Here is a 23,745-nt window from a genome sequence, read left to right as displayed (position 1 = left end):
TTTTGCTGCTGCAGCCTTTTGTGTTTGGCTTCTGGCATGCTGCACTCGGGGTGTAGAGCGTTTTTAAAAGTGTGGGCGTGGACTCCAACCTAGGTTTGCCTAAGTCTGCCATTTAATGCTGGCGTGATCTCAGGTACATTTGTTAGCATCTGAGCACGAGAGGTAATGTCTCCTTAATAGGAATAATGAGGACGTGAAGTTGTAATTAGATCATGCACATTAAGCCCCCAGCCTACCCCTGGCACAGAGTAAATGTTGAGTAGGTTTTAGCTGTTTTTATGTATCAGGTTAGAATTCTTCTATTTAGAGCGTTTCATTTTCTTACATTGATGGTCACCCTGGATTTCACCTTTCAGAATACCCATCCCATATTTTCTCTCAATTGGGAGTGTGTGGTCAGTTTTCTGTGGAATACGGAGGCTGCCTGTCCCATCCGGATGATGACAGACTCAGACCAGGTACGTCTGCTGTCGCGGGCCTCTCGCCCAGCGGCCCCTGGACAGTCCCACCCAGGCATCTGGCTCTGCACTCAGCCCCTTCCTCCTGCTTCTAAATCTGTCACCAGTGTCCCCATTTCCTCCTGCATTCCTGGCTCCTGGATCCTGGGATAAGAACCTAGACCCTCAATTTTACACTTGTTAGCTGCAGATTCCTTCCTTTTTCTCCACGCCACTGTTCTTTTGATGCAGCTGTGGCACCCCAGTGGGCTCTGGGCTTCTCTGTCACCCCAGAGAACTGGTTGGTTACTATGGCACTCCAGCACCTAAAACATTTCAGTGCCCTGTCCTCTGTAGGGTATAGTTCACCTGCTGTAATGTGTCATCATCTATAGGATACAGCCCATCTGTTTTAATGTACCATCATCTATAGGGTCCAGCCCGTCTGTTGTATATGTCATTATCTACAGGATACAGCCTGGATGATTTAATGTGATGTTGTCTGTAGGATACACCCTATATGTTTTAAGGTGGTAGTCAAGGTTTTACTGCTCTGGTTGCAGCCACATTCCTCCCGTCTGTCCTCCCTCAGCCGTGTGCCCACCACAGCTTGGGCTCACCCCGCTCTCTCCCTTGGCGCATGTTCTTGCCCTCGGGAGCACCGTCTCCTGCAGAGCCGAGCAGCAGGCGGCTTGCTGTTTTCATAGCACTGGGTATTTTTTTTACAATGGGACGTAGTTCCCTCCCTGCCTTTATTGAGTCTCCGTTAGGCGTCAGACCCTTTGACAGCAGACCAGGCTCACCCACAGGGTTCTGGGCGCCTGGGTGGCCGAGGAGGGTGGGGATGCTGCACCCCGTCCACGGTCAGTGCTTTCTGGGGCTGTGGCTGCTGCTCCATTCCCTGCACGTGGTGGACGAGGAAGAAAAAAGACCCAGGGAGGAGAGGGTTCATTACTCGCAGAAGAGGAGCCGAGACAGAGAAGTACTTTGTCCTTCCTCCTGTTGTTGCCTTTAGGTGAAAAATTGAGACAGAGAACAGAACACTTCAACTTCAAGTTGATTTTTTTTTTAAAAATTATTTTTTGAGTCTCTTGTGGTTCTTGTGGGCCCTTGGGGTGGGCAGTGGTCTTCTTAGGTAAATAGAGTGGCCTCAAGAGCTTTCTGATGAGTTTAATACCGCTGAGCCAGTGTCACACTTGGGCACGCTTCAGATTGCATGTCCGAAGGGGCTGGGGAGTACACGGCGCTGCTTTTCTGATAGGGTGTAACGTCTGTGGGGGAGCACACGGTTTTGTCAAGTCCACACGTGCGGGTTTTGGAGGCGCCCTGTGTGTGCTGTGTTCTCGTGGAGTTGCATGAATGTGTCTCTGTTCCCTCTTGTTCCTCCAGGCCTGCTCCATAAGGGATCCCAACAGTGGGTTTGTGTTTGATCTTAACCCCCTGAATCATTCCCAAGGATACGTCCTCTCTGGCATTGGGAAGACTTTTATGGTAAGAGTTACACGATGGATTCCAATTTGCTTTGAAACGAGGATAGAGTGCGTTCAAGTTGCCTGCAGCTGGTGACTGGGGAGGCAGGTGTCCTCAGGAATTGCCCAGGGTGCTGTGATGGCGGCTCTCACCTGGGAGGAGACAAGAGAATCCAGATTTAAGGGGAAAGTGAGGTAAAACCATCACTCCCGTCCTGGTACAGTGCAGAAACGGGGGAGTCATTCTTCAGAAAATAAACTATTCCTAGGCTGTTGCTGTGTTTCTAGAGTGGTGGTCCCAGGTCAGCATCCCCAGCATCACCTGAGCACTCCATAGGGAACATGCTGGAAGCAATAAACCTCTTAGAGAGCATACTAGAAGGGATGGAACCTATAGAGAACGTGGTGGACACAGTCCGGAGGGGCTCTGCCTTGTGCAGTGGGAGGGGTGTTAGGAGGTGGTAGGTGCACGTCATGGCTCTCACTTGCAGACCACAGGGACAGACTGGATAACAAATGTAGAAGTGGAGCTGGTTAAAGGGGTGTCTAGGCACGTGGGAGACAGGGCACAGCCACTGTCCTGCCAGGAGAGCTGTCTGCTTAGGACACCGCCACCCACCAGCCAACTATAGTCATGCACAGCAGAAACCGCCTTCCCGTCAGCAGCAGACCACATACATGATGGTGGTCCCTTAAGATAAGTACCACACAGCCTAGGTGTGTAGTAGGCTCTATCATCTAGGTTTGTGTAAGTGCGCACTTTGATGTTCACACAATGAAATCAGCTAACCACACATTTCTCAGAGTTTATCCCTGGTGTTAAGTGATGCGTGATTGTGCTTGGCATCGCGCTAGCTGGCCATCTCTTAAGTAGGAAGCTTCGGTCTTTAAGAAAAACGCTTTCTATACGTAGTCCTTAGTTTTGTATACATTGTCCATGAACACTTAACAGGTACAGAGAGGTCTTTTTTTCTGTGCCTTCATACCAAAGAGCGTATTCTACTTAATTCTCACAACCACAGTGTACTAACTGAATTTAAATCGAATGGTATCAACATCTTTAAGAACTGTAGGGGTATCACATTATATTTACCTTTTTTTTTTGCTGAGGAAGATTCTCCCTGAGCTAACATCTGTACCGGTTTTCCTCTATTTTGTATGTGGATCGCTGCCACAGCATGGCTGATGAGCGGTATAGGTCCGCGCCGCGGATCCGAACCCGTGAACCCTGCGCTGCTGAAGTGGAGCACGCTGAACTTAACCACTAGGCCATGGGGCAGGCCCCATATTATATTTACTTTTGAATAACATGACTTTGACTATATATATGCTTTCTCTAATGTAATTGAAAACACTATAAAATTCTGGCTTACGTATATTTCCTCCATTGTATATGGTGCATCATTATACGCAATACATGTCCTGCTTTTAGAGATACAAGGCTGTATCAATAAACACGGGTGATGAGCCTTGCAGGCAATTTATAGGCATTGCCATTTGGGCTTTAGTTTTTGCGTTTAGGATTTAACTGCCCAAACATGGAAGGTTGATAACTTGAGTAATAAATAAGAATTGTCTGACCCGGCAGGGTTTGAGTCGCTAGGCCCCTTGGTGGTGGTAGGTCCTGTAGCCCAGGTTGGTTTGTCTAATTCTTCCTCTCTGGCTTACAGTTTAATGTGTGTGGCACAATGTCGGCCTGTGGGACCTTCGATGGAAAACCAGCTTCCGGCTGTGAGGCGGAAACCCAGACAGAAGACTTCAAGAACCTGAAGCCAGAAAGGCTGGTTGGATTTGAGAAAACCCTCCAGCTGTCCACCGAAGGCTTAATAACTCTCACCTACAAAGGGGCTCCTTCCTCCGGTGAGCTCAGAACCGTGTTGTTTTTGTAGCTAACAAGTGTGCTGGTGGTTCTCCGGCTGTCTGTAGACCTTTGAATATGTAACGTAAGTGCTACTGTAGCACTCTGGAAGGCTTGTTGTTACCCTCCCGCTGGGCCGCAGGTGCACCACTTACGTGTCCTCTTCTTGGGTTCTCCCAGGTCCCTGAAACGTGATCCTGTAGGATCCCCGACTCCCATTTTCTCTGCTGCCTGCCCCCTCCCCCGGGCGTCCTTCCATCAGGGCCCCTCCACTCGTGCCTCTGACATGGAATGTGTTCACTCTTTTATCGCATTTCAGAAACTGAAGAAGTGATGGGTGAAGATAATAAAACTTTGTTTTTTTCTAAATTTCTTCCTTTCCTCCTATTCTTCCACTTAATCTTTATTGTATCTTTAAATACAGTTTTGCTGTCTTAGTTTTGTTAACATTTCTACTCTTTCCTGCAACCGTGTTGTACAGCAGAAACTTAGTCGCCGTTTTTGGTATCATCAAACATGAGGCCGAGTCTGAGACCTTTGGGACGACAGTGGCACGGGGCGGGGGTACAGTGATGGTTCCTGTGTATTGAGCCCTTCCTGTGCCAGTCCTGTGGTGACATGCTGTGTGTGCGTGAGCTGACTAGAATCCTGGCTGTGCCACTTAATGCGTTTCTGTTTTGCAGGTGAGGAACCCGAGGCCCACAGAGGTGCTGTGATTTGCCCGGGGTTGCACAGCTAGTCATCGGCAGGGCTGCAATTTGATTCCACGCCTTCCTGACTTCTAAACCTCTCTGTCCCCCACCACACCGTGGTCAGCTCAGGAGGGGGCGGTGGTGTGATGTGCTTGCCCAGAGTACCAGTGCCATCATAGACAATGTCAGGAGAGTTAGTGCGTGGAGGGGACAGGGTGACGGCTCTGCCCTCCTGGATTTGTGACAGTCTGTGGTCATCTGTTACAGTTGTGCTTCACAAAATCTGTTAGTCTCAAGCCAACAGAAACTAAAACTCATAGTACACCAGGAAGAGGACTATGGGGACAGTAAAGAAAACACGCCACAACTAGAAGGACCTGCAGCTAAGATATACAACTATGTTCTGGGGGGATTGGGGGAGATAAAGCAGAAAAAAAAAATAACTTCAGGATTCCTAGAAAGGGTGATTTAACTTTTGGGAATCTTTTTAACTTTGAGGAGAGAAAATGTGGGTCTCGGGGCTGCTGTCAGATCTGGGATGAGTGGTCCTTTAGAAAAGGAGTTAGGCTTGTTCTGCGTCATTTGTTGGTGAGGGTTTGGACCAAAGACGGAAGTTACGGGGAGGAATTTCAGTTGGTTAAAGGAGGACTTTTCCCTAGAGCTGGGTGATGGTGGTCTTTTGCTTTACAGAGAGACAGTTCTTCAACTCTTGGTCGTAGAGTGAGCGCTCATTCAGTATCCAAAAAGCAGCATGCTTCATTTTAATAATTCTTTTGCTCTCTAGTTTCAGAGCACTGTTTTAAAATGAGGTAGATTAGGCATTTATATATGATTTCTTTTTCTCGTTCTAATTTGGAAAATAATCCTCCATCTCTTACAGGGTTACCGCTGTGGCCGGGTGGCTAACGACTGCTAACATTTATCCACTGCTGGGTTAGAACCCAGGCCCCAGTGCTCTGGGGGGCTCAGCACGTTTATATAACCACCTCTTAAAGCTGTGTTGCCCTAGGCTTGTTATTTAACTTTTCTCTGCTTCAGTTTTCTCCTGAATTAAATGGGGACGGTGCCGTGACCTGCCGCCTCCATGGACTATTGTGGGAGTAAATGCGTTGATGACCACAGGGTTCTTCACTCAGTGCAGCCTCTGGCCCCCGCACACCACCGTGGTCCCCTTTGCTGAAGGAGCCTCCTCGTTGGTTGTCCCACTTTTGCCCTCGCCTCCCACCCCGGAGCCCCCCAAGTGGTCTGTGTTCAGCACAGCAGTCAGTGATGTTTTCAGTGTTAGGTCACATTACTCCCAGCTCAGACCCTCTAGGGCGCCACGTGCCACCAGAGTAGAAGCCAGTGCCCCTCACGGTGGCTGCGGGACACCTGCCACTTCTCTCTGATGGCATTACCCACCACTCTCTCGCTCAGTCCCGCTGACCTCCTGTTTCTGAAACCATTGAGGCGCATTCTTCTCTTTTGTCAGGTATTGGCGCAAGTGTCCTCTTCTTAGTGAGCCCGGCCACCGCATTTAAACTCATCACAACTCATCCCCACCTTGGGGTTCTCAGGCCCTGTCGCTGCTGCATTTTCTTTCATTAGCTTTGTGCCACTTGGCATGCCACAGACTGTGCCTTTAATTTGCTTACTGTCGGGGCAGCTGGACTGGAACGTCAGCTCTCAGGAGGGCGAGGGTTTTCTTCTGTTTCTTTCACTCCTGTGTGTAGCGGGACTTTAGCAAATACGGTTGAATAAACCAAAAAGGAGAGTTACATTGTTTTCTAATATTGGAGCTGATAAACAGATGTTGCATTTGCATGTTTTCTGCATGTAAGAATGCTGAGACCTTAGGTTCACGGTGTAAACCCATCATTGTGTGCGGGCCACTGTTGCAACGAACGTGGCCACTTTGTAGCTCCAATCAGATACCTTGAAGCAGACTCAGCTCTGGACGTCGCTGGTTTAGAGGGTGGCGTGAGGCTTCTCTGCGGGGGGGTGGGGAGCACGTGGTTACGTGGGGAGCTGTGCTGTGCTATAGGGTGCACTGTGCTGTGATTGCTGCGTTTGTTAAGAGCTGGCCTTGTTCCCCAGGGAGTGTTGATGCATTCATCATCCGCTTCATTTGCAATGATGATATTTACCCGGGATTCCCCAAATTCCTGCATCAAGACATTGACTCTGGCCTGAGGATCCGGAACACTTTCTTTGAGTTTGAAACTGCATTGGCCTGCGTACCTTCTCCGGTGGATTGCCAAGTCACGGGTAAGGCCGAGAGGAAAAGGAGTTAAGAGGCTAGTGTGTGTGCGTGAGTGTCTATGTACGTGTGTGTGAGTGTATGGGTGGGGTGTGTGTGTTTTATTTTACAGACAGCATGACCTTTGTGTTACATATTTTCTTTGAATGATGCCCTAGAGTTGTTATGTTTCTCTTGAATCTGGGTATATAATTAACAGTTTAAAGCTATATTTGGGAATCAGAAGCTGCTTAAGAAGAAGAGAAGAAAACCTGGGGGGGAAAATCAAATACACACTGTTAGAGCTGCTTCTTTGAGGAAAGAAAAGAGAAAAAGATGTTAAAGCTCTAAGGTGTATCCCAGATGCTGAACAGTGCCCCAGGACCACTCATCCTCTGTGGGTTGGTCCTGGACGTCCACATCAATGGTACATCATTGTGAAGGGCTGTTTCGAGGGTCAGAGCGAGTGTATGTTTCTATAGGAAAAGGCTGTCAGCTTCCTGTGAATCTCCTTATTTCTTCATTATGAGGGTCAACTTTGTGCATCATCAGCGTTCCAGTCAGGGTTGAAAGGTGGTGCCCCAAAGCTAACAAGAAAGCAGGGGTATCCAGCATGTTTCTGTTGTTTTTCAGACCTCGCTGGAAACGAGTATGATCTGAGTGGCTTAAGCAAAGTCAGGAAGCCCTGGACTGCTGTTGACACCTCGGCTGATGGCAAAAAGAGAACTTTCTATTTGAGTGTCTGCAATCCTCTCCCTTATATTCCTGGGTGCCATGGTGAGTTGAGAGCATTCAACTCAAGTTCTGTCTGCCTTCCCTTCCACCCCCACCTCAAAGAATTTCCTGCCTCTTTCAGGCCCTGCAGTGGGCTCTTGCTTAGTGTCAGAACACAAGAACTTGAACCTGGGTGTGGTGCAGATCAGTCCTCAGGCCGCAGCTAATGGGTCCCTGAGCATCGTCTACGTCAACGGTGACCAGTGTGGAAACCAGCGCTTCTCCACCAGGATAACGCTCGAGTGTGCTCAGATATCGGTGTGTGTTCCTGTGCACCCCGAGTGTCTTGTCTGTCAGTCCTTCCGTCTCCCATGTCCCTTTAGTCTCTGCATCTTCTAATTTAAAACTTGCCTGTGTTTTCATGGGGGTTTGGCCTTCACTAGAGTTTGACTGGAATGTGCTATTTCCCCAGGGTCTTACACGTTTAATAAGATTTATAACTTCTCATGGAGGTTAAAAGTTGACTATTAATTGTGGCTATCTTTTGACCGATTTTTTTTTTTTTTAATAAATGACAACATAAGCTATTGATTTCTGTTATAGGGATCACCAACATTTCAGCTTCAGGATGACTGCGAGTATGTGTTTGTCTGGAGAACGGTGGAAGCCTGCCCCGTTGTCAGAGCGGAAGGTGAGGGCCCAGCTCATGAATGGATGTAAACGGGTGAAGTGGCAGCCATCCTAAACCACATCTTAGATGCGAAATCCTGTAATAATGGCCACATGTGAGATCAGGAACTGTCTGTTAGTGGGTGGATGACTTCTTATCCTTGAGTTTTGATACTCCACTACATTGCCAACTCTACCCATAACATTTTCCTCATGTGCCTGGATTGCTAGATTATTGGCTTCTCACACTTGAAAACGTTCACATGGGATTTTGTTTTGTTTGATTAAGCAGCTCTTTATCCTGTGACCTAGCTTTTCTAGAAACCTGTTTCCCAGGCAATTTGTGTTACGTATATAAGCATACCGCAGAGATATTGAGGGCTTGGTTCCAGGCCAACTCACTAAAGCGAGTCACGTGAATCTTTTTGGTTTCCCAGTACATATAAAAGTTAGGTTTGTACTTTAGCCTCTTATAAAGTGTGCAATAACATTTTGTCTAAAAAACGACGTACATACCTGAATTAAAAAATATTGCTAAAAAATGCTAACTATTGTCTGAGCCTTCAGCAAGTTGTGATCTTTTTGCTGGGGGAGGGTCCTGCCTTGATGTTGATGGCTGCTGACTGAGCAGGGTGGTGGGTGCTGAAGGTGGGGTGGCTGTGGAAATTGCTAAAAATAAGCCAACAGTGAAGTTTGCCGCGTGGGTTGACTCTTCCTTTCACGAGCGATTTCTCTGTAGCCTGTGATGCTGTTTGATAGCGTTTTATCCACAGGAGAACTTCCTTCGAAACTGGAGTCCGTCCTTCAGGTTTGCTGCCGATGCCTTATCAGCTAAGTTTATGTGACAGTCTGAATCCTTTGCTGTCATTTCAATAGTTTTCACAGCATCTTCCTCAGGAGTAGATTCCAGCTCAAGAAACCACTTTCTTTGCTTGTCTATAAGAAGCAACTCCTCACCTGTTAAAGTTTTATCATGAGATTGGAGCAATTCAGTCACATCTTCGGGCCCTACCTCTAATCTAGTTCTCTTACCATTTCCACCACATCTGCAATGATTTCCTCCTTAAAATCTTGGACCCCTTAAAATCATTCATGAACGTTGGAATCAACTTCTTCCAAAGTTGCTATTTTGACCTCTTCCCATGAATCTTGAATGTTCTTAATGGCATCTAGAATGCTGAATCCTTTCCAGGTTTTCAGTTGACTTTGCCCAGATCCATGAGAGGAATCACTGTCTATGGCAACTATATATAGCCTTATGAAATGTATTTCTTTTTTTTTTTTTAAAGATTTTATTTTTCCTTTTTCTCCCAAAGCCCCCTGGTACACAGTTGTGTATTTTTAGTTGTGGGTCCTTCTAGTTGTGGCATGTGGGACGCCGCCTCAGTGTGACCTGATGAGCGGTGCGATGTCCATGCCCAGGATCTGAACTGGAGAAACCCTGGGCCGCCGAAGGCGGAACACGTGAACTTAACCACTCGGCCACGGGGCCGGCCCCTGAAATATATTTCTTAAATAATAAGACTTGAAAGTCAAAATTACTCTTTGATCCATGGACTGCAGAATGGATGTTGTGTTAGCTGGCACGAGAACAATGTTCATCTCATTGTACCTCTCTCTCAGAACTCTTGGGTGATCGGGTGCGTTGTCAGTGAGCGGTAATATTTCGAAAGGCATCTTTTCTCCTGAGTGGTAGGTCTCGACAGCGGGCTTAAAATAGTCAGCAAACTGTGTTGTAGACGGATGTGCCGTCATCCAGGCTTTGTTTTTCCATTTGTAGGGCTCAGGCAGAGTAGATTGAGCATAATTCTTAAGGGCCCTAGGATGTTTGGAATGGTAAATGGGCATTGGCTTCGTCTTAAAGTCATCAGCTGCGTTAGCCCCTAACAAGAGAGTCAGCTTGTCCTTTGAAGCTGGGCATTGACTTCTCTCTAGTATGGAAGTCCTAGGTGGCATCTTCTTCTAAAATAAGGCTGTTTCATCTACATTGAAAATCTGTTGTTTAGTGTCATTAATGATTAATGATCTTAGCTGGGTCTTCTGGCTAATTTGCTGCAGCTTCTCCGTCAGCACTTGGTGCTTCAGCTTGCATTTTTATGTAATGAAGACAGCTTCTTCCCTTAAACCTCATGAAGCAACCTCTGCCAGCTTCAGGCTTTTCTTCTGTAGCTTCCTCCCCTCTCTCAGCCTTCACAGCACGGAAGAGAGTTAGGGCCTGGCTCTGGGATAGGCTTTGGTTTAAGGGAATGTTGTGGCTGGTTTGGTCTTCTATCCAGACACTAAAACTTTCTCCACATCAGCAATAAGGCTGTTTTTCCCTATCTTATCATTCCTTTGTTCGCTGGAGTAGCTCTTTTAATTTCCTTCAAGAACTTCTCCTTTGCATTCACAACTTGGCTAACTATTTGGCACAAGAGGCCTAGCTTTTGGCTTATCTTGGCTTTCAGTATACCTTCCTCACGAGGCTGAATCATTTCCAGCTTTGGATTTAAAGTGAGAGATGTGCGACTCTTCCTCTCACGTGAACACTTAGATGCCATTTTAAGGGTATTAACTGGCCTCATTTCAATACTGTTGTGTCTCAGGGCCTACAGAGGCCCGAGGAGAGGGAGAGAGACAGGGTCAGTGGAGCAGTCAGAACTCACACAACATTTATTGATTAAGTTTGCTGTCTGATAATGGGCGTGCTTTGTGGCACTGTAAAACAATTACCATAGTAACATCAAAGATCTCGGGTCACAGGTCACCATAACAATTATTATAATAATAATGAAAATGTTTGAAATATTGCAGGAATTACCCAAATGTGACGCAGAGCGCAAAGTAAGCAAATGCTGTTGTGAAAATGGCGCCAATAGACTTGCTCAACATGGAGTTGCCCCAGACCTTCAATATGTTAAAAAAAATAGTATCTGCAAAGCACAATGAAACAAAGTGTGCCTGGTTAAACAAAACGAGATAACGTGGAAATGATGCTTAATGCCTATTTTAGGACAGGACTTACCTGATTAAAAATCGGAAAACTTGTCGCCTGCAGACATGAATGAGTATGCAGTGGTACTTGCCCTTCACTTCTCGTGTGTTCTTGCAGGAGACAACTGTGAGGTGAAGGACCCGAGGCACGGCCACTTATTTGACCTGAAGCCTCTTGCCCTTAATGACACCATCGTGAGTGCCGGTGAATATACCTATTATTTCCGGGTCTGTGGAAGGCTGTCTTCAGATGTCTGCTCAACCGCTGACAGGTCCAAGGTGATCTCATCGTGTCAGGAAAAGCGGGGACCCCAGGGATTTCAGAAAGTGGCAGGTACCATAGTTTTTCCTTCTACTCTTGTTGCAAAGGAATGGGATTACGTATTTAGGACGTTACGCTAAAGGTGACATCTTCTTTGAATAGGGAGAGTGGCCGCTGTGTTCTGGTGAAGCTGCGTGTTCACGCTGACTCTGATTTTGATTTTTAGGTAGAGCACATACTGACGAATGTTGTTTGTGTTTGTGTCGTTCTTATTTAGCAATACCGGTGAATGATTCTAAGAGCGTTCTTCTTTTCTTTATGACGACATTGGGACACACTGAATTAGCCCGTAATGGGTGTTCTGAGATAGTACTTTCTAGAATTGAGTCAAAGGGGACGGATTTAATGTTGGGTTAGCCAGTAAAGCATATAAAGGGCAGGCTGTTGGTCATCATGCTGTCTCAACAGCTGGGCGAGGTAGTAAGTTGAAGAACATTTCAATAAGAAGGTGAAGGAACTGTCATGGTGAGTCCATGGGCAGCCCAGGGGCCATGTCGAGAAGGTGACATCCTCTTAGCTGATCGGGCTGAGGACCGTCCACGTGTCATCATGCCCGTGGTTAGTCTGTAACATCACCACCTTGGGCAAGAGGAGGCCGGGTGTTATTCTTCTGCAGTGTAATGTGACAGGCAGTGGGTGGCACAGTACTGGTAGGCGAGCCATATTGATCTTCTAACTGTTTATCCAGGGTGCGGGATGTGACACATCTCTTATGATGAGCGTGGCGACCTGGGGACTTCTTGATCCGACCCTTGTTTGATTAGCGTCTTCTTGAACAGGTCTTCTTACTCAGAAGGTGACTTACGAGAACGGGCTGTTGAAAATGAACTACACGGGGGGGGACACCTGCCATAAGGTGTACCAGCGCTCCACAACCATCTACTTCTCCTGTGACCGCAGCACACAGAACGTGAGTGTGCTCAGAGCCCGAGGGACGTCTGTGTGGCTCTCGGGGGAGCTCCCCCTCCCTGCTGCTGCCTTTGTCTTTCTAAGATGCGTCTGCTCTTGCGTCTCATAAAATCTCCTGGTGAACTTAGTTTAAATACCTTATTTACAGAAAATATGTTGAGACTTTATTAATCTGTGTAGATTTTAATGAATATAACCATCCTTTACTATTTTCATCCTTAAAACTCAAAGTATAAACTAATGGAAGTTTCCCATTTTATATGTATGTCTCTTCTAGCCGGTGTTTCTCAAGGAGACTTCTGATTGCTCCTACTTGTTCGAGTGGCGGACCCAGTATGCCTGCCCGCCTTTCGACCTCACCGAATGTTCATTCAAGTAAGTCGATGCCTGTGTTGACGCTTGTGGACATAAGATTGTGGACATGTGATTTTGCCTTAATGGTTCCTGGTTTGGGGGACCCGGGATTTGATTAGCCAGGTGATTTCTCTAAGCCTTAGTTCCTTAAAATCGAGGAGTCGGATTAGGTTAACTCCCAAAGCCTTCACAACTGAGACACTGTGATTATTTGGTGGTAAGATACATGCGGGAAAGTGATCGGAGTCAAGACAAAACCTTGCATGATTCACAGCTGTAAGTGGACTAGAGTGTCCAGGGTGTCACCTGACTTCTGCCCCTCCCTCGGACACTGCTTGTCTGGGGACACCACGATGAAGAAGGCAGAGAGAGGGCGATGGCAGAGATGCACGGGCTGGGGAGTCAGAGCGTGAGGGGCTGACACCCAACCTGCAGCTTCTCAGTGGCTGTCGCTGGCTCTTTTGATCTCTGTCCCCTGCCGTTCACGTAGCTCCTGAGGTCAGGTGGCGGGCCACTCCTGCGATGACGTGGTGGTTTCTGTTGTGTGTGAATGTCAACAGTCGGAACTATTAGAAAATAGACGTCTTGGGTCCCGTCCCTGGAGATTGTGGGTCTGTGGGTCTGCAGTTCTCAATACTTAAGGGACATGCTGACACTTCTGCTGTGTGAGGACCCATCTTGAAAAGAATCTCTGAGCTACAGCATCCTGCCCTGGGGCGAAATTTAGTCATTTCCGTGTTTCCTTCCGGTCTCTAGCCTGTTGTGTTATCTCCTTTTATTTAGGTCAAGTAATTTTTGCAGTTGTAATATATGGAAATGCATCCATTTTAGTCATCCATGTTTAGCCAGTTTAAATCAGAACCTAAGTTTAGTGATGTTCCCTTTTCCAGTTAACATTTCAGAAGCATTTTCCTATGAAACAAATTCACTTCTCATTTCTAATGCGTTTGAACTATTCTTCCGAGTAGATAGCCCTAGTTTACCAAGCCATTGTCTTACTGTCGTTTGAGACCGTCTTCAGCTTTCTGATATGTGTGTGCAAGGAGTATTATTATTGTTTTCTCTGCACCCTCCAAAGAGTATTATTTTGATCTTTTTTGTATGTAAAGCTTTTTTCCCAAAAATATTTTTATGCTGTTTTAAAAGTAGAATTAAGTCAAAGGAAAATTGAATAATTGATTAAAATGATTGATTAAAATTGATTAAAAGCTTATACATGTGCATTGTAATGAGTTCATGAGAGTACAAAGATGTATCAGATGAAGTAAGCTTCCCCCACCCCTGTCCTCACCTCAGCCTCATTCCACTTTTTACCATATCTTCTTGTGGTTCTTTCTGGACCCTTCTGGGACTCTAAATGATATGTATACTCCTGTTTGTCAAGCTCCAATCATAGCTGTTGATCTGTGTCTTAAAAGATGAGAAATGTAATTCATGTCTGCTCTTCTCCACTCTACCTTGCTTCACTTTTTTTTTTTTTTGGTGGGGAAGATTGGCCCTGAGCTAAAATCTGTTGCCATTCTTCCTCTTTTTGCCTGAGGAAGATTGTCACTGAGCTAACATGTGTGCCAATCTTCCTCCATTTTATGGGGGACGCCGCCACAGCATGGCTTGATGAGCGGTGTATAGGTCTGTGTCTGGATCTGAACTGGGAACCCTGGGCCACCTAAGGGGAGTGCACAAACTTAACCACTACACCACCAGGCCGACCCCTACCCTGCCCCACTTTTGTTAGTTTCATTTTTATTCTTTGTAATGGCTACCTGTAGGATATTAGATACTATACTCCAAGATCTATTTCCTTTTCCATCAGCTTTAGACAATGTCTCTTTACTTCCTGCAGTGTGAGCTGGAGGCCTCAGATGCTGCCTTCCCTCCCCATATCCTCCCCTTCCCGTCTGCCCCCCGTCTTTCCCTGGCTCCACTCCTCCACTCCTCCTCTCCCTCTCCTCCCTTTTCTTCTCCCCCTCCGCTTCTCCTCCTCCTCCTCCTCCTTGCCACTGCCACCTTAATGTCAGCAGACCGCTGCCTGCACGTTGTCAAGGTTTAGAACATTTATATTCTGTTTGGTAGCTCTAACGGTCTACCTAACTTTATTCGTAGGGTGATCCTAAAGAATTAAAGACTAATAATTAGCAGCATTTACAATATTGCCTAAATATCGTTTACTGAAAAATCATGTGGTGTGATTGGCCCTGCAGAGAAATGGCATGATCCTGTGTCACTTAGCCTGGTCTTCTGGTTTTATCTTTGAATTATAATTCATCTTCTTTTAATGGATGCCTTAAACACGCATTCTTTTTTTTCTTCCTCTTCTCCCTGAAGCCCCCAGTCCATAGTTGTATATTCTAGTTGTAGGTCCTTCTAGTTGTGCTACCTGGGACGCTGCCTCAGCATCGCCTGACAAATGGTGCCATGTCCATGCTTGGGATCCGAACTGGCTGCCAAAGCAGAGCCCGTGAACTTAACCACTCGGGCCCCGGGCTGGCCCCTAAACATGCATTCTTGATTTAACAAAAAGCCAAAGTTACTCAGTAACTCTGTCCATCTCTCCAACAATAAAGTAAGGTAGCATGTGGTATTACTGGACACCCTCTCCCCATCTCCGCGGGATTGTTGTCCAGTGTTTCAGTTCTGACTTGTTTTCTTAGCTCTCAAAGAAGTCATAATGGTAGTTTTTTAAAACCATGATTGGTTACTTGACTATGTAAATTTCGTTTTGTGAAAAGAAAAAATAAATCTACTAATTTCCTTGACTTACTCTTCCTTTTTGCATCTTACTCCTTCTTTCTGACTTAATTTTCCTTCTTCTTTAAGTACTTTGTTTAGTCCAGTGCTATGCATAGTGCTGGTTTGCAGAGTACTTGCAACGGTCCCTGATGGAATAATCCGGAGCTTGTACCAGAATGTAAACCAGTGGCGTCACCTTGCACACACTTGTCACCGAAGGAACCAGGATCTCAATTCGTTGATTTATCGTCTGGCTCCTTATGTCATTTCTCACTGGTCCTGGGGTACAAACCACACTTTGAGTAACACTGCTTGGTAATTCTAACAGAGAGCCTGTAGAATTAAGATCTTGGTCTTTATTTGGAAAGGTTTAGTTTTATCCTCACTACCTGAGTAGAGAATTCTGGATTAATATTTTTTTAGTCACCCCTTTGGAGGGCTGCTGTTCGAGAGTCTGCCCTCTGCCAGCCTTATTTTCATTCCTTCGTAGATAAGCTCCCTTTTCTCTCTCTCTGTTTTTTTCTTGTGTTTGTTCTGCAGTCTCATATGATTTCTTTAGGTGTGGTTTTATTATTATTTATGTTGTTTGGAAGTTCGTGCTTTCTGAAACTAAAGATGTGTGTCTGTTAAGAATTTTGGAATATTTGCAGTTATTGTATCTTTGAATGTTGCCTCTAACCTGTTGTCTCTTTTTTTGGAGGAACTTCTGTTAAGTCATGTCTTACACCTCCTCATTCTTTCCACCATGTCTTTTCCTGTCTTTTTCATCTGTTTCTGTACTGTATTCTCTTTAATTTCCTTAGATCTGTTCTCCAGTTTGCTGATTCTCCTATCAGCTGATTTCACTTTGCTTTTTGACTATTTGTTGCCTTTTTAATTTTCATGACTGTATTTTTCATTCTAGGAGTTCTATTTGGTACTTTTTTGTCTTCGGTATATTGCCAACTTTATTGAGGTTAATTGGCAAAAAACTGTACATATAAGGTGTACTACTTGATATTTTACTCTATACATTGTGAAATGATCACCACAATCAAGCTAGTTATTAACCTGTCCATCACCTCGTATAGTTACCATATTTTTGTGTGTAGTGAGAACATTTACGATCTACCCTCTTAGCCAATTTCTTTTTTCAAACAATTATTTTGTTAAGGTCATATTGGTTTATAACATTGTGTAATTTCAGATGTACATTATGATGTATCAGTCTCTGTGTAGACTGCATTATGCTCACCCCCAATAGTCTAGTTTCTATCCGTCATCATACACGTGCCCCTCTACCCCTTATGCTCACCACCCAACTCCCTTCCCCTCTGGTAACCACTAATCCCTTCTCTTTATCCATGTGTTTGCTTATCTTCCACATATGAGTGAAATCATGCAGTGTTTGTCTTTCTCAGTCTGGCTTATTTCACTTAACATAATACCCCCCAGGTCCATCCATGTTGTAGCAAATAGGATGATTTTGTCTTTTTTTTTTTTTAATGGCTGAGTAGTATTCCATTGTATATATATATACCACATCTGTATCCATTCATCAGTCAGTGGGCACTTGGGTTGCTTCCTCCTCTTGGCTATTGTGAATAATGCTGCAATGAACATAGGGGTGCAAAGATGTCTTTGTATTGTTGATTTCCTATTCTTTGGATAAACACCCAGTAGTGGGATAGCTGGGTTGTATGGTATTTCTGTTTTTAATTTTTTGAGATATCTCCACATTGTTTTCCATAGTGGAGGCACCTGTTTGCATTCCCACCAGCAGTGTATGAGGGTTCCCTTTTCTCCACATTCTTTCCAACACTTATTGTTTCTCATCTTGCGGATTATAGCCATTCTGACAGGTGTAAGGTAATATCTCATTGTAGTTTTGATTTGCATTTCCCTAATAATTAGTGATGTTGAGCATCTTTTCATGTTCCTGTTGGCCATCTGTATATCTTCTTTGGAAAAATGTCTGTTCATATCCTCTGCCCACTGTTTGATCAGGTTTGTTTTTTTGTTGTTGAGTTGTATGAGTTCTCTATATTACTTTGGAAATTAGCTTCTTGTCAGATATATGATTTCCTTTGCCTTGCAGAAGCTGTTTAGTTTGATGAAGTCCTATTTGTTTATTTTTTCTTTTGTTTTTCTTGCTGAGTAGACATAGTATTCAAAAAGATGCTGTTAAGACCAGTGTCAAAGAGTGTATGCCTATATTTTCTTCTAGGAGTTTTATGGTTTCAGGTTTTACATTCAAGTCTTTAATCCATTTTGAATTAATTTTTGTGTGTGATGTAAGATAATGGTCTACCTTGATGCTTTTGCATGTGGCTGTCCAGTTTTCCCAACAGCATTTATTGAAGAGACTTTCCTTTCTCCATTTTATTTTCTTGGCTCTTTTGTCGAAGATTGGCTGTCCATGGATGTGTGGTTTTATTTCTGGGCCTTCAATTCAGTTCCATTGATCTGTGTGTCTGTTTTTCTGCCAGTACCATGCTGTTTTGATTACTATAGCTTTGTAGTTAGTATATTTTGAAGTCAGGGATTGTGATGCCTCCAGCTTTTTTTTCTTTTTCTTGGGATTGCTTTGGCTATTCAGAATCTTTTCTTGTTCCATATACATTTTAGAATTCTTTGTTCTGTTTCTGTGAAGAATGTCTTTGGGATTCTGATTCGGATTGCATTGAATCCATAGATTGCTTTAGGTAATAGGGACATTTTAACTATGTTTGTTCTTGCAATCCATGAGCATGGAATATCTTTCCATTTCTTTATAACTTCTTCGATTTCTTTCAGTAATGTCTTATAATTTTCAGTGTACAGGTCTTTCACCTGCTTAGTTAAATTTATTCCTAGATATTTTATTCTTTTGCAATTGTAAATGGGATTGTATTCTTGAGTTCTCTTTCTCTTGGTTTGTTATTAAAGTATAGAAATGCAACTCATTTTTATGAGTTGATTTTGTACCCTGCAACTTTGCTGTAGTTGTTGATTATTTCTAATAGCTTTCTGGCGGATTCTTTAGGATTTACTATATATAGAATCATGTCGTCCACAAACAGCAAGAGTTTTACCTCTTCCTTTCCAATCTGGATACCTTTTCTTTCATTTTCTTGCCTAATTGCTCTGGCCAAAACCTCCAGTACTATGTTGAATAAGAGTGGTGAGAGTGGGCACCCTTATCTTCTTCCTGTTCTTGGAGGGATGGCTTTTAGTTTTTCACTGTTAAGTATGATGTTGGCTGTGGGTTTGTCATATATGGCCTTTATTATATTGAGGTACTTTTGTTCTATACCCATTTGATTGAGAGTTTTTATCATAAATGGATGTTGGATCTTGTCAAATGCTTTCTCTTCATCTATTGAGATGATTATGTGATTTTTTTTAACCTTTTTTTTTTTTGTTTGTGTGAGGCAGATTAGCCCTGTACTAACATCTCTTGCCAATCTTCCTCTTTTTGCTTGGGAAAGATTGTTACTGAGCTAATTTCTGTGCCAGTCTCCCTCTATTTTATGTGGGATGCTGCCACAATGTGGCTTGATGAGTGGTGCTAGGTCCACACCCAGGATCCGAACCTGTGAACCCTGGGCCGCAAAAGTGGAGCACCACCCGGCTGGCCCCAGTCATGTGATTTTTCTTCCTCATTTTGTTAGTGTAGTGTATCACATTGATTGATTTGTGGATGTTGAACCATCCCCGTGTCCCTGGTATAAATCCAGCTTGATCATTGTGTATGATCCTTTTAATGTATTGCTGTATTCGATTTGCCAATGTTTATTGAGGATTTTTGCATCTGTTCATCAGCAATATTGGTCTGTAATTTTCCTTCTTTGTGTTGTCCTTGTCTGGTTTTCATATTCTGGTAATGTTGGCCTCATAGAGTGAGTTAAGAAGCATTTCATCTTCTTCAATTTTTTGAAATAGTTTGACAAGGATAGGTATGAAATCTTCTTTGAACGTTTGGTAAAATTCTACAGAGAAGCTGTCTGGTCCTGGACTTTTGTGTTCTGGGAGGTTTTTGATGACTGTTTCAGTCTCTTTCCTTGTCATTGGTCTGTTCAGATCCTCTATTTCTTCTTGATTCAGTTTCCCGAGGTTGTATGAGTCTAAGAATTCATCTGTTTTTCTAGGTTGTCCAATTTGTTGGCATATAGTTTTTCATAGTATTCCCTTATAATTCTTGGTATTTCTGGGGTATCTGTTGTAGTCTCTTCTCTTTCATTTCTAATTTTATTTAATTGAGGCTTCTCTCTTTTTTTCTTAGTGTGTTTGGCTAAGGGTTTGTCAGTTTTATCTTCTCAAAGATCCAGCTCTTAGTTTCATTGATCCTTTCTATTGTTTTTTTAGTCTCTATTTCATTTATTTCTGCTCTAATTTTTATTATTTCTCTCCTGCTGACTGTGGGCTTTGTTTGTTCTTCTCTTTCTAGTTCTGTTCGGTGTAGTTGAAGGTTGCTTATTTGAGATTTTTCTTGTTTGTTGAGGTAGGCCTCTATTGCTATAAATTTCCCTCTTAGCACTGCTTTTTCTGCATCCTGTAAGATTTGTCATGTTGTGTTTTCATTTTCATTTGTCTCCAGGTATTTTTTGATTTCTCTTTTGATTTCTTCATTGATCCAATGGTTGTTCAGTGGCATGTTGTTTAGTCTCCACATATTTGTGACTTTCCCAGCCTTTTTCTTGTAGTTGATTTCTAGTTTTATTGAGGCTTACCTTGCTTCCCTACATATGGGCTATCTTTGAGAATGTTCCATGTGCTCTTGAGAAAAATGTGTATTCTGCTGGTTTTGGATGGAATGTTCGATATGTATCTGTTAAGTCCGTCTGGTCTAGTATTTCGTTTCCTGCTACTGTTTCCTCCTTGACTTTCTGACCACTTGATCTGTGCATTGATGTAAGTGGGGTGTTGAGGTCCTCTACTACTATTGTCTTGCTGGCAATTTCTCCCTTTAGGTATGTTAGTAGTTGCTTTATATACATTGTTGCTCCTGTGTTAAGTGCAATGCATTCACAAATGTTATGTATGTCCTCTTGGTGGAATGTCCCTTTTATCCTTATATACTGCTCCTCTTTGTTTCTCATTTTCTTTTTCATCTTGAAGTCTACTTTGTCTGATATAAGTATGGCAACACCTTCTTTCTTTTGCTTGCCATTAGCTTGGAGTATTGTCTTCCACCCCTTCACTCTGAGCCTGTGTTTGTCTTTAGAGCTGAGATGTGTTTCCTGGAGGCAGCCTGTTGTTCAGTTTTGTTTTTTAATCCATCCAACCACTCTGTGTCTTTTGATTGGAGAGTTCAGTCCATTTACATTTAGAGGGATTAGTGATATATGAGTGCTTAATACTGCCATTTTATCACTTGTTTTCCAGTTCTTCTGTATTTTCCTTATTTCTCATCCCGTGTATTTTAGACTGCCAGTTCATTTTGGTGGTTCTCTATAATGATTTTCTCAGTTTTCTCTTTATCATTTGTCTCTGTTCTGATTTTTTGTTTAGTGGTTACCATGAGGTTTGTATAGAAGATCTCGTAGATGAGATAGTCCGTTTTCTGATAGCCTCTTCTCTCCATTAGCCTAAGCAGGTTCCATCCCTTTCCACTTCCCCTTTTGAGTCATTGTTGTCACAAATTGTTCTTTTCTGTGTTGTGAGTTTGTGACTAAATTGAAGTGTTTATAGTTATTTTTAATGCTTTCCTTCCCTTTGTCTTGTATGTTATAATTAAGTGTTTACTAACCTATTCTGATACAAACCTGCAGTTTTCTGATCCTGGCTGTGTCTTTATCTCCTTACTCAAGGTTTTGTAAACTTTCGCTTTTTAGTTTCAGGTGAGAGGGCTCCATTCAACGCTTCTTGGAAGGCAGGCCTAGTGGCGATGAACTCCCTCAGCTTTTCTTTATCTAGGAAAGCTTTTATTTCTCTATCATCCCTGAAGGATAGTTTTGCTGGATAGAGTATTCTTGGTGAAAGTTTTTGTCTTTCAGTATTTTGAGTATATCATTCCATCTTCCCCTCGCCTCTAAGATTTCTGCTGAGAAATCTGCTGAAAGCCTCGTGGGGGTTTCTTTGTAACTTAGGGGTGAGAGACTAAGGGAAAACCTCACTCTGCCATGATGCTGAGGTCATTGGTGCTCTTTCTTAATTTATCATTTCTTCCTTCCACCCTATCGCCCATAGTGTCATATACTATTATTATAGTTTCAGTTCCTTCTTTTAGGTCTTTTATCACTTTAAATAAGTCTCTCAGATATTCATTATCTGAAGTTCTTGAAGATCTGGTTCTGTAAACACCTGCGTCTCCCACAGATTCCTGTATTAGTTAATGCCAACCCTGTCCTTTGCTCCTTTCTCTCTCGCATCCAATTTATGGTCCATCAACCCTTAAAATGTCTAGACTCCTCTATTCTGGAAGCAGTGCTCCATGCTCGTTTGAGCTGTCTTCATCTCACACCTGCATCATGCAGCAGCCCATCAGTTGGTCTCCCTGTGTCTGTCCCTGCCACACACTGGACTAGCCCAGCACAGCGATTAGAAAACCCTGTAAAATACGTCAGGTCTGGCCACTCTTCTGCTGAAGGCCCTCGGTGTAATGATTCCCCTGGCTCATTTGGAACTATAAGCTAAAGTTCTTACTATGAGCTAAAAGACGCCATGTGAAGTTATGCCTGTATCATCTCTAACCTCATCCCTGCTGTTTCACTCCCTCACATTTGCTCTCCTCCAGCCACATGGGGCTCTTTGCGCCAGGCTCACTGTGCCTCAGGCCCTTTGCTCTTGCTGCTGTCTCTGCCTGTGCTGTTCCTTACTGGGTGTCTGGATGGCCAGCTATTCCCTGTCTTTCAGAGTTTCTTCAGAGTTCACCTCAATTATGTCTTCTCTGACTACTCTGTCTAAAATCTCGACACTTCTCCTCCCCAAACTTCATACCTCCTTTCCTGCCTTTTGTCTTTTCAGCTCTAATTGGTGTCTGATAAACTGTACATTTTTAAACATTTATCCTGATTATGGTCTTTTTCTTTTACTAGTAACTTCTGTAAACTTCGTAAGCTGGATGATTTTTATCTCTTTTGTTCATACCATACCCCCAGCTCACCATATATCTTTTTGAATGAATGAATGATTCTCTTCCTCCTCTGACATGCTAAGACCTCCTAATGAAGTGGCATCTGTGACTGTTCCTCTGTCATCACCTGGGCCTGGCGCTCCGTGGGGGCACAGTGGTTTGCTCACCTTGGACACTGCACCCAGTGCAGGGATGGTCCTCAGTAACTGTCTGTATTTGGGGTTTGGGCAGTAAGTGAACCTTTAGCCTGAGCAGAAGGGTCAGTTCCAGCCCATTTCGATTTCAGTGGCCGCTGGTGGCCCCAGGTTTCTACAGTAGGCAGGGGTCAGTGCTGTGGGTGCTCCGAGTGTCTTAGCTATTTATTCTTGTCTCCTCGCTGGCCTGAGATTGCAGAGCACTTCCTTTTCGGACTTGATGTTTCCTTTTTTTGTTAGTATATAATTTTGTTGAACTGAGTCTTGAAGTTTCCTGAGCTCAGGTGGTTGCTGATTCTGGCTGGATATAGCAAAGGGCTCATCTGAAGTCTGTCCCCGGGGGAGATCCGATTCCCAGGATGTCAGGGACACACAGCACCTTAAATCCTTGCACCCTTCCCCATAGGGTCCCACATATTCAGTTAGAATACACTTGAACCTGACTTCGTGTTCTGTTCCCTGCAGAGATGAGGCTGGCAACACCATCGACCTCTCATCCCTGTCAAGGTACAGTGACAACTGGGAAGCGGTCACGAGGACAGGGGCCACCGAGCACTACCTCATCAACGTTTGCAAGTCTCTGTCTCCACAGCCTGGCTCGGGTGAGAGAGGGCTCTTGGTAGGCTGATGGCTTGTAGTGAATTTATGGGGGAAGATTGAGTAGGAACGGGATTCTTGGAAGGCGCACATCTCTCTGACATGTGAGTGGTTTGGCCAAGATGCGGCAGGAGGAATTACTTAAGGGTCTTAGTGACCGATCCCCGGTGTGGTCCAGGGTAAATCAGCGCTGAAGGCTCTGTTGGGAACAGTATAAACTCTTTTGGATGAGAGGAATTGGAGGTAGATGGAGATAATCATGGTGGCAGGTAATTCTCAGCAGGGTGGGAGATACAGGGCATGAAATGGAGATCTTGGGACGTGCCCTCTGTGATTAGCGAGAGTAAGTGGGTGGGTGGTCCTCTGATGAGGCGGGGGCCAACTCGCCCAAACCCTGAGTGCCAGTGAGACTAGAATTCACTTGTACCTGTGGGACCAGGAGCAGTTTGCAGAGATCTTGGTGCCACCTGCAGCCGCTTGGAATCCTATAGATGAAACAGGTCCTGTTTTCTTGTAGTTTTCTGTGGCCCCACCCACAGCTTGTATGGCTCGGCTCAAAGTGAGTGGGGTTTT

The 23,745-nt window shown here is 44.2% G+C and overlaps 1 protein-coding gene across 1 annotated transcript in view; it reads left to right on the top strand.

Annotated features, from left to right (window-relative positions):
* Positions 1-23,745, top strand: part of IGF2R (insulin like growth factor 2 receptor) — a 115,552-nt gene that overhangs the window by 63,445 nt on the left and 28,362 nt on the right. The window contains exons 20-30 of the mRNA XM_046669771.1: positions 357-458; positions 1,827-1,928; positions 3,577-3,766; positions 6,533-6,703; positions 7,308-7,451; positions 7,531-7,706; positions 7,992-8,079; positions 11,149-11,364; positions 12,132-12,262; positions 12,539-12,636; positions 23,041-23,177. Coding sequence (XP_046525727.1) covers positions 357-458; positions 1,827-1,928; positions 3,577-3,766; positions 6,533-6,703; positions 7,308-7,451; positions 7,531-7,706; positions 7,992-8,079; positions 11,149-11,364; positions 12,132-12,262; positions 12,539-12,636; positions 23,041-23,177 — 1,555 coding nt within the window. The remainder of the gene's footprint in view (positions 1-356; positions 459-1,826; positions 1,929-3,576; positions 3,767-6,532; positions 6,704-7,307; positions 7,452-7,530; positions 7,707-7,991; positions 8,080-11,148; positions 11,365-12,131; positions 12,263-12,538; positions 12,637-23,040; positions 23,178-23,745) is intronic.

Source organism: Equus quagga, chromosome 8 (genome assembly GCF_021613505.1).
Source record: "Equus quagga isolate Etosha38 chromosome 8, UCLA_HA_Equagga_1.0, whole genome shotgun sequence".
NCBI classification, from domain to species: domain Eukaryota; kingdom Metazoa; phylum Chordata; class Mammalia; order Perissodactyla; family Equidae; genus Equus; species Equus quagga.
The sequence above is the reverse complement of the archived record's forward strand: the minus strand, read 5'-3'. Positions and strand labels throughout refer to the sequence as shown.